Source organism: Anneissia japonica, unplaced genomic scaffold, assembly GCF_011630105.1.
Source record: "Anneissia japonica isolate Jap-2015-1 unplaced genomic scaffold, ASM1163010v1 scaffold368_len332514_cov184, whole genome shotgun sequence".
Taxonomy (NCBI): Eukaryota; Metazoa; Echinodermata; class Crinoidea; order Comatulida; family Comatulidae; genus Anneissia; species Anneissia japonica.
The window spans coordinates 72779-83917 of record NW_022708279.1 but is presented as its reverse complement, the minus strand read 5'-3'; the positions used below and the strand labels follow the sequence as shown (position 1 = coordinate 83917).

General features: G+C 34.7%; 1 protein-coding gene across 2 annotated transcripts in view; it reads left to right on the top strand.

Moving 5' to 3' along the window:
- Positions 1-8273: 8273 nt before the first annotated feature.
- Positions 8274-11139, top strand: part of LOC117106497 (regulatory factor X-associated protein-like) — a 7147-nt gene continuing 4281 nt past the window's right edge. Inside the window, exons 1-3 of one of the 2 annotated variants that reach the window (XM_033247867.1) lie at positions 8274-8640; positions 9669-9708; positions 10178-10474. In XM_033247867.1, coding sequence (XP_033103758.1) covers positions 10241-10474 — 234 coding nt within the window. In that variant the 5' untranslated portion in view covers positions 8274-8640; positions 9669-9708; positions 10178-10240. The remainder of the gene's footprint in view (positions 8641-9668; positions 9709-10177; positions 10475-11139) is intronic. The other variant, XM_033247866.1, reaches the window with a different exon arrangement.

The window sequence follows — 11139 nt, the reverse complement described above, 5'->3', positions numbered from 1 at the left end:
TAGCTACCATGATATGTACAATCAGCACTCTTAACTTATAATATTAAAATATTTGTAGAGTATGGAAGTATCGTCATTGAATAAGAAAAATGACAAAGCTGGTAACCAAACCTATTATTTTATTTTCATTTTAGATTGTTAGATTAGCTTTTTAAATTTCACCTATGAGACATTTTTATACAAAAATCCAATGTGTACATTTAAAATATGTTAATACATTAATTTAATTTAATATTTATTACATGATGTATCACTATTTGCAAAAAGACAGCAACCATTACAATTGTACTTATTACACTTTTATCATAGTATAACATATCATTTCCACTATTATGCTAATTGTGGTTTCAAAATGTCAAAGGTCAATCACATAGTAAGTTGTTCATATTCACCTAAATCAAATTAAGAACCAAATATCCATTTAAAAATCATTCTTTGTTGTAATATATTTTGAGAAACTAGTAACTTGAACAAACTCACAGTTGCAGAATATATAGAGAAAATTTATTGAAATGGCTTCTATACTTGCAAACATAAATAAAAAGCGCAACACTTGGCCTGCATAAATTTCCTTAAAGGGACATTTACCACTTGATCACAGCAACATTTTACTAAGCCCATATAAACATTCTGTTACAATAATTGTAAATCTTAGATCTCTAAAATCTTTGATTAGATATGATATGGTATGAGGAATTAGGATCTTACCAATCACATGACCTTATTTATGACATGACCTAATTGGACTGTCCCTTTAATCTAAGAGGCATTCCAAATATTTAAATATGTCCCATTCTATCACTAAGCTTTATTACAAAAAATAACATTCAGAAAATACTGTCTGATTAAAGAATATTTCTATGCAAATAGTTTGCTGTTGCTCTCTAGTAAAAGTCTTTAAGAAAAAATTTAAAATGGTTTTTATTTATGTTTTAGTTTTCATTAAAATAAAATTATCGTAAAATGAATAATACACCACAGTATTTTACTCACTAAAGCAACATAATGGAATACCAGTATTTCTCTGTTAAAATCTCCAATCTCATATAGCACTTTTTAAGTTTTTATAATGTTATAATTATTGTTTTTATATAATTTTTTCATTGTTTATTTCATTGTTAATGTCTTGGTATTTTTGATAAATTTGCTGATATTAAATTTACTTCCCTTTTAGTTCTTGTAACTTAATATTTAAATTATGGTCTTTGTGATTTATATTTGTGACTTTTCATTGTATTTTAAATGTTAACTTTAATTTGGAGTTTAATAGCTAATTGGTTAAGATGCTTGCCTCCTAATCCCAGGGTCCCATGGGTTCAATTCCTGACATAGCAAGACTTGTTCTCGCGTCTAAAAACGCCACTCCCTAAGTGTCATAAAAGAGACTTCGCCGATTAAAACATCACATTATTTTCATTTATTCTTAAAAAGATTGCCTCTGAATATCAGCCGATATTCTAGGACGCTGAAAGTTTCACCCTCTATAAATATGGTTAAAAAAAAAAATTTTTTTTAAATAAAAAAAACCAGCGTAGAGCTACTAGAATAATTATGTTTAAAAAAGACGGTCATTGAGAAACATCATCAAGATAGGCTTAAAACACTAACATCTTAAGCATAGAAGATATTTTTAAATATCACCAGCTTATTCTTGGTTTCAAAGTTCATAATTTGTGTCATCCCCCCACCTCCCACCTCCATTAACAGAGTTTGTTCATAGGAGCGAGAGTTGTGAGTGCAGGCTTATTCACTGGAAAGCCAAAAGCATTATTTTCCCTAACTCTGCTTTTGTGTCCTTTCCAAGACTCTGGGAAGAACTACCTCCTGTACTTCAAAACTCTGTTTATGTTTCCTCTTTTAAGAATAATTTAGTTAAGCGTTTTATATCGTTATTATATTTCTGATTAGTTTTTTGTACTAGTGTATTTCATAATATGAAGGATAGACCGCATATCTTGTTTGGGCTTTCGCCCATTCCCTATCCAGGCAAAGCATGTTATTTTAATTCTGTATACAGCACTTTTGCCAAATAAATATTATTATTATTAAACAACATTTTAATGTTTAATAGTTATATATCTATGGACTCTGACAGTATGGTATACTACAAAGGTCCAGGAAAATGGAACTAAGAGTAAAGCATTATACCGTTACATGGTAACTATACACTTTAGGAAAGTTCAAAGACCCAGTAATTAGTGCTAGAAAGTGCCTTGCCATTGTAACATAGTGCAAAGACACTAACGATTAGCAGGTTTAGTGGATGTTGCAAGATATACAGTACAAGACTTCACAATAAGAATTTGCAATATATTTTAAAGTAGACAGCAACTATTTATAAGACAAACCCCTCAATGATCAATGAAACAGCATACAACAATAATAAATATGATATAATATATATAGTGCATTATCCACTAAAATACTCAAAGCGCCTGCGGTACAGTAACTTTTTTTGCAAAAAACCCCAAATCCTAACCTATGAATCTCCTAAAAAAATTTTTTTTTTTAAACAGGAACGCCAGAGGAAACCTGTATCACTACAGGGTATATAGTACATTGTTTTACTAACAATTTGAAATCCCCACAATTTAAGTTTAAGTTATCTGTAGTAAACCTTTGGGCACCAAACACATTGGAAGCTCTGTACTGTATGAAGTACAGTGCATTCTCTCCTTTGCCTTATTTTTAATTCTTTTTAGCTTCCCTTCCAATGGTTCTGTAGTAGCCTAGAGTATTATGATTATAGTAATCACTACACTCTATTATTTTATTTTCATTTATTTAGGCACACAACATATGCATCAAGGACTGTCAATAGCGAATAATCACTGTCCTATGGGTAGGTGACAATCCCTTTCACAAGACAATACACACATAATGCTTTACCTCAGTAAGAGGTTAGGCAGCGGAGTTGTTTTGGTCATGAGATAAATTCCTGTTGAAGAAAACACTGACTGGAATTGAACCCAGGACCCTGGGATTGGAAGGCAAGCATCTCTACTAAGCTATTCAACTCTACTCAACAAACCTTCCATTTTGCTTCTAAGACAAGGTTACATGTGCAAGGGACTCTAAATTAATCCATTCAATGAATTATTAGTAGACATTGGCTAATCCCATATATTTTATGAACATAAGGATTCAGCTACAGACATTCTGTAGTGCAGGTAAATAGAGGTAAACAATGGGGAATTGTAACAACATAATTATGCTTGCAGCGAGGTATAATGCGCAAGGCTTTGCTGCACACTCAAGGTTATGCAACCAAATCCTGAACATAAATAAGTGGATTTTCTAATACAGTAATACAGTACTGAAGCTCAATCCTACAAATACTGTACAGTAAGTGACTATAGCTCTGTCCACATTACTAAATTTTGACAAAAACATGCAAAATGCCTAAATTCGGTCGTGGTGACATCACATCATGATCATGTAGGCACATGATTACTATACATAGGCAAACAACAACCTAAACAGGGCTTAATTTATTCCTTGTGTCTAAAATCCATAATGATGACGAAGATAAATATAATTATATTTGTTGGCATCAATCCATAATGATGACGAAGAAAAATATATTTTTTTAATTGTTGGCCTCATACTGCACTTGTTATTTGAGACAAAGTGGATATTTCAGGAAAATAATTTTTCTTATATTTTCATTCCGCAATAAAGCATTTAATTAGAATACTAAAACATTTCATATATTGCAAACAGTTCCTTTACAAGGGGAACCTCTGTTTACTTCACACATTTGCATTCAACAATAAAATATACTTCTCCCATCCATCTTCCACCCCCAATACTTTTTTGAGAATTTAATTTATTCTGAACAATTATTAAAACAAGTTTTACAAAGAAGTCTCGTTTTGTGCCTTTTCTACCAGATTGCAAAAGAATCGTGTCTAAAATCCACATTAAAATAAAACAACAAAACATGCTAACAAAGCAGAGTACAATTTTTTTTAAACTCCAGTTCATGTAATAATACTTTTTTTGCATACATTCTTGAATTAAAGGAAACGGATGATTCGTTTTGGAGACGTATATTTTGCTGCCATAATATAGCTCTCAGGGAATTCATTTCATTTCCTCTCCTCCAATGACTTTTAATTTATCTAATATTTTTTGGGAACTTGGAGCTAAAATTTTTAACATTGTTAAAAAAAAATACAGATTGTTTTAATACAAATTATGAGAAACACTTTAACTCAAAAGGAGAATGAAATTTTATATGGTAAAGACAGCTTTGAATAATATTCAATGGATAGGATTCAATCTGCATCTATGGTGTCCCACAAGAGGACCAGTTAATAGTGTCCTGGCTAAAGGGATAAAAGCATGATATGGGTGTTATATATATTATGTTGTATATATCACCATGCCTACTGTATAGGTGTGATATGACATCATCATGCCCATATATGGGTGTGATATGACATCATCGTGCCCATATATGGGTTTGATATGACATCATCATGCCCATATATGGGTAAATTTGTCAGAGAAAAATCTAGTGTGGGCAAAGCTTAGTAAGATGTTGATATTCCCTCTTGTAATTCCTTATCTCTACAGTGCAGTGGTCTCAATTATTAATAATGTATGTAATGTAGTTCAATTTATATAGTGCACAGAGTCTCAAAGCACTTGAGGCATGCACTAGCTTGTACAGTGACTATTCTTCTCCACTAAGTGTCTCTGCATTTCTGAGCTACTGTACCCGGTAAACCGGTACCAGCTGTCGCTCATCTGTCCACAACAGAGGCTGTATGAACCAATACACCGGGGTAACCCCCAACTCATCTCAAAAGATGTTCTGTGTTCTTTAAAGTGCACATGTATGAAAAAAAATGTGTACATTGGACCTACGGCTTATCCAAGAAGACTTGTTCCATCACCAGAATCATAGGCAAGCATGCCATTCAAACCAGCGCCACTATGGCTGTAGGTTGCGGAGTCAGTGGCAGCTCAAGAATATATTTTTTGGTGGGGTGGGGGGATAAGCTATCTGATGGGGAGATTCACTCTCGTAGGCCCTCTCAAATGAGATTTTTTTAAGAATAAGAACCGCTGCATGGCCGGAAATGGCACACTCAGACTGTGACAGACGTGGTGGCTTGGTGTGGGCCTATTTTCATATATTTTATGGTCCGACTGCCCGACATAACTCTGTCCGACGGAGGATTCACCTGTCCGGTGTGGGGCTTAAGCCCCCTGACCCCCGCTGATGCACATCACTGTGCGGGGCCATTAGTAATGGTAGTTCTCAATATGTCTGGTATACCGTACTCGAGCGAGTAAGCGCCCGGGCGCTTAAAATATTTTTTTAACTTTCTGAGGGGCGCTTATTCAAACGGGGCGCTTATTTAAACGGGGCGATTATGAAAACAGAGTGGAAATTGAGGGGTCGCTTATAAAAATAGATGAAAATCGAAGGGTTCTTATGGGAAATTATTAAATTCAAGAGGCACTTTTTGAATGAAAAAAAGATTATAAGGACATTAAGAATGTTGGTTAGTCGGAAAAGATACAGTAATCGTCCATAGAACATGGCTCATGACAAGAATGCGTGAATATTTACATAACAGCAAAATAACAAATGCAATTAGTGGTGGTGGGTAGTGGTTAGCTTGTTAGCCATCGGCCGATTGAGATTAGCAGGATGGCAGGATCATTGTATTTTTTCTTGAAAACACAGATGAGAATGTGCTAAAGGTCGGAAAAAGAAAAAGAGGAGTAGGACTAGGCAAAGACTAATATGTAAAAAAAGTAAAGTTGGAAATATACTGTCTGTCCAGGGATCGGAGCTCTCATCTGTCCAAGAGAAATATCCTCATTTTGATATTGACCGAAGAAGAATGTGTTTCCACGATACAGCTCAAATCTTGCCAAAAACCACAGTCCCAGGATTGATTGGATTATTGACTTGCTAAAGCTTATTCAAATTAGAAGCGGCGCTTATTCAAACAGGGCGCTTAAGGGAATTTTCACATTAGGAGGGGCGGTTATTCGAGAGGGGCGCTTATTCAAACGGGGTACATTTACTAGACAAGGCTCAAAACTTCTGGGTAGGGGGTTACTTCCCAATAATCATATGCCATGAAATGCTTGCACCTTTTTTAGGGCTCAGACATAACATAATCTGTCAACTGCAAGTTTGGGTACTGTATCTAGTGAGCATAACCAGCCAAGTCAATAGGAGGTATCACAGGAAGTTACAAGGATGGAAAGAAGCAAATTCAAAGAACATAGAACAATCTGGTTTTCAATTTTCATATTTCAGAAAACTCAATTGGACACATACTCAATCACACAGTTTAAATTAAACACATTTAAAATCTTACAATGAACCCAAATGTTAGATTAGTTATGCAGACCCATAACCAGGAGGTATTTTGGGGGTTACCAGACTGTTACCAAGGCAGGCAATAATGGGTTAAGTGCTTCATTGATAAAAACTCCTTAATTCTCTTTATGACAATGAAAAGGTTTTGGACAAACCAAATGGACCACTCTCACATTCAACACTGGTTATTCGTTAACATTAAAAACGTGTAAACATTAAAACAATGATTAATTGTCCTGGTGCCATCTCATTTAACTCCTGTGACAATAAAACAAAAAGACTCTGGAAACAGACAGACACTAATGTACTTGTCACAATTGTTTAAGAATATGGTTGCTCATGGGCAGACGTTACAACCCAAGGCTAAAAAATTTTCATGCAATCTGGTTTCCCAAATTTTCAAAGAGCACTCTAATATTGGAAAATGGCTAATTAGTTTCCTTTCACAGTAGGTACCAGTTGAGTATTTCTGTGTCCATTTTTCCTTTGTGCACCAAATTTATCAACAATATTTGCATACAAAGCCTGTTGAATGTGCTACTGACATATCAAAAAATCATGTTTAAAAAAAAACTGTGCCTGTATAGTCATGATGTGCCTATAATATGGCCATGATGTGATGTCATCATGACCATATTTAGGTATGTCACTGTCACACATTCTTGTCAAATAAAATAAAAATTTGATAGTCTGGACAGGGCTAAATAATGGTTTACTACTGTAAATATCTATAAATTCAAAGTGATAATAGGCCTAAGTTTGTGATTAATATGTAACAAAATATATACAGGAAATGCGTACACTGTCCTTGAGCAAATGGATTCAGGTGGAATAGCAGAACCGTGATTACATTTTACCAAGTTGAAGGACGATTTAGAAAAATAATTGTGTTTGTACTAAACTTAAGCATGGTACAGGTTGCTTGAACTTGTCAATTGGCTCAGAAAGACTTTTTTTTGGCAAATTACCAACTAATCACAGGAACTGACAACTTCACCACTTGTGTAAAGCAAATGTGTTTTTCTATTTAATTAAAAACAATAAAAGCCTATTAAAAAAAAGAAGAAATTAATTAAATATGATTAGTAACAAGGTGACTTATTATATTTATGGAGAATGGTTATATAGTAATTAATAAAAATAATTAAAAGTAATTACCGGTATTGTACAGATATTTTGGCACTGATTAGAAAATCAGGAGCCTGAGGCCAGGAGTCATTACACAATCTAAATTCTAAGGCTTTTTTTTTTTTTTCCAGATTTTAAATTGCTCCCCTGCTCTGGTCAATATTTTCTAGCAATGACCTCAAAACATTTAAAAATGCTTTGGTATAGGCCTGTTCTGTACAATCAATAGGCTAGGCCTAGTCTGTAACTGTACAATTATTTATCAATACTTAATTGAAATCAGCAGGTTATGTAATTAATTAATAATAATAATTAGGGTTAATTATATTGATCGAGATTTGTGTAATTAGTACGGTACACACAGTTCGTATACATACACATAATACATAATCTTAGACCAGGGCCTAATGTTGTTTTGATGCAACCATGCCACGGAAATCCCACGCCGCCGTCACCACCACCACCACAATTTACTCCTACCAACACCAACAACACATCACCTGCCCTGGCCTAGCTTTTTAGTAGGCTTAGCTAGACAACAACATCCACGTTATTAAATCGCTTCTAATTACACAATAGGAAAAAATACCATCATACCTTTGTATGTATTCTCAACAGCAACACAACTCGATATCCTGCAAATCCGTATTTAGAAGTTTATATCAACATCCGATTGTTCATTAAATACGATACCACATCTTTCCGCGTACTGCTGGTAGCACACGATAATCATGTCGACTCTGGTGGGGATCTCTGCATGATGATGAGCAGCAGCAGTAGTAGTCAGGGCTCGGCTTGCTGATTGAGGACGATATAACCCCAAACTCGATAACCAATTGAACAGCAACAACGTATATAATTTTCCGGTATAAATGTCTTTAATAAAAGAAATGAAAATAAGAATTTTGAAAGTGTTTTTGTGAATATGAACCACAAGAAATTATAAATTTTACGGTGCGATCAACAATTGATGAGAACGAGACTGTTGTTGACTTTAATCAGGTGACGTTACCAAAATCTTGTCAGGTGATGAGTATTTACTGGTGGAGCCGCCATCACCGTATCGTCAAAAACAGAGCTAGGAAGGAAGCGAGTTCAGTGCGCTGAAATGTTGTTTTAGAAAGTGTGTTTGGGGCACTTTTGATTTGATTTAAAACTAGGTATAGATTTGTATTTTATAAATAATATTGACAATGCAATATATAATCAATTTTAGACTTGGGGCTTGGCATAATAATAATTTTTAATAGGTTGTATTTAAGGATAGATAAAAGCAATTAATTAGAGGCCTAGCTTAGCTAGTCCCGTACGTAGTTCTTCCTACACTACTCTATGGCCTCTTTCCGTCCGCCCCCGCTGACGGCTTTGGAGTAGGCCTGCAGTGCTAGTGAGAACTGCTAAGCCGGTAATGTATTTGGTACAGGTCTAGGCCTACCTGGACGGCTACTCACCTGGACTGGAGTATGTTAGGAAATTATTTTATGTGATACTTTTATTTTACTGATTTGAATCTTCAGTTCGTAATTTATTTATAGAATTGTTAATTATATTAGGATGTTATAATCACCATCGATTATTTCCACTTATCAACCATTCTAGGTCAAAAAAAATATTTTTTAAATTACTAGTTTGTTGCCCCTTTGTGCATCCATTTTCGAAATTCTAGCTAATCTCGCATCAGTAAAATTCCTCTCGCAATTGTTAGGGTTGGGTATAGCCTACATATGGTATGAATCATGTCTAATGCTTCTTTTATTTTTTTCACAAAGTGAGGAAGTAGTAGTTGTTTCCTATCATCTATCTTTGATTTACCCTCTCATAGTAAAAAAAAGTAAAAAAGGTGCTCTCATTCTTCTTTTTTCAAAATATTATGACGAGAAACTAATTTTTTTTTTACTTGGCCTTATATATATTCCTACTGTATATGAATTTCCACATAATGTATATACACAGTATGGTAATGTATTTCCACTTATCACTCATATATACATGTGCGATAAATGGAATTTCCTTAATCAATTCACTAAGTAAATTGAATAAGGAAATTAGCCGTATTTAATTGATTAAGCCTTTACCGGTATATGAAAACCGAATGCAAATTTAGTATGAATTCATCCATGAAATTACCCTTTTCCTATATGCAGTGTTCTTTCTTATGTGTAACTTTAACTATTGTTTCCTTTTACAGTTGGGATGAATGAACAATAACATACATGCAGATACATCTGGTAAGTATTAAATGCATGAAACCATTTATAGCAGGCCCAGATCCTTTAGTTTTTACTGTAGAGTAACTTTATATTGTGGTGCATCTTAAGTCGTACGGTCACATAATAAATCCAATTCAGCTCACTTTGAGCCCTCAACCATGCGACTCTGTCTGATGATTGTCTGAACGGATCAACATTAAAAAAGATCCGTTTGTCACGTTGCATTCTTAATAGAATGGCATCGGCCAATGACCATCGGGTGTAGTCGGAGTACCCAGCTTTAGACATGGAGAAAGGACCATATATGTCACATGCCTAAATATGGTCATATATGGCCATATATAGGCACATCATGACCATATTTAGGCACATTATGACTATACTGGGGGTGGATTCAAAATATTCAAATGGGGAGGCACAACATATTCAGAATAGATAAGTGAGTAGCTCTAATTTCAAATATATGCATTGAAATTTTAAAATATAGGCCTAGTGGAAAAAAACAGGGGTCCTTGTCTGCTCTTAGTGGGCATACAATTCTCTTTCTCAGATGGCAGAGCAAAGCTGTCCAAGTGAGTCCATACAAAGTACCGGGGAAAAGTCTGTGAATGGAACTGCAACTTCTAGCGATCGACAGACCTGCGGAATAGGTGACTGTAAGGAAGCAGCATTTCGTTTCAAGTCCGGAGCTTGGATTTGCCGCTACCACCGGAATAAAGGTTACAAGGAAAAATACAGAAAGAAGAGCAAGTATATAGCAGCACAAGCAAAGATGAGAGAACAAGTAATGAGCCAACTTAAGTATTTATTTCATTTGGATTGAAACTTTTTAACCATTTTTTAAACCATTCAATCATTCAGAAATTGTGGCACCCTCTATGAAGTCCTTTTATTTTAGAAATTAGCAATCTATTCCAAATCAATCCCCCCCCCCCAAAAAAAAAAAAAAAAGAAAAACAGAATACATGTGTCTGGATTTTTTTTTTTTCTTCTCTTCTGTTGTTAAGCGCCTCGAGGTTGTGTCAACGTGAGGCGCTATATAAATCCAGAATTATTATTATTATTATTATCAGGGGCAGATCCAGAAATGTCCAAAAGGTGGGGCCGGAAGGGGGGGCCGAAATTTGGGCCGATTGAGACAACACTGTCGTAGGGGGTCCGGGGCATGCCCCGCGAAATTTTTGTGTTCTAGACGCCCAGACATAACATTTGAGGCATTCTGAGCTATCATTTTTTCTTTTTCTCTCTCTTTTTCTTTTTTTTTTTACCTCCCAAAAGGGGGGGGGGGGCAATTCCCAAGTTTTTTGTCAAATAAGAAAAATCAGTTTTACATACTACAACATAAAAAAAAATTAAAACTTTAAATGTCATTTTTTACTCAAAGGTATGAAGATGAGATAGACACTACTTTACAGATGAAAAAAAGATAATTTCCAAGAACTTCTATAA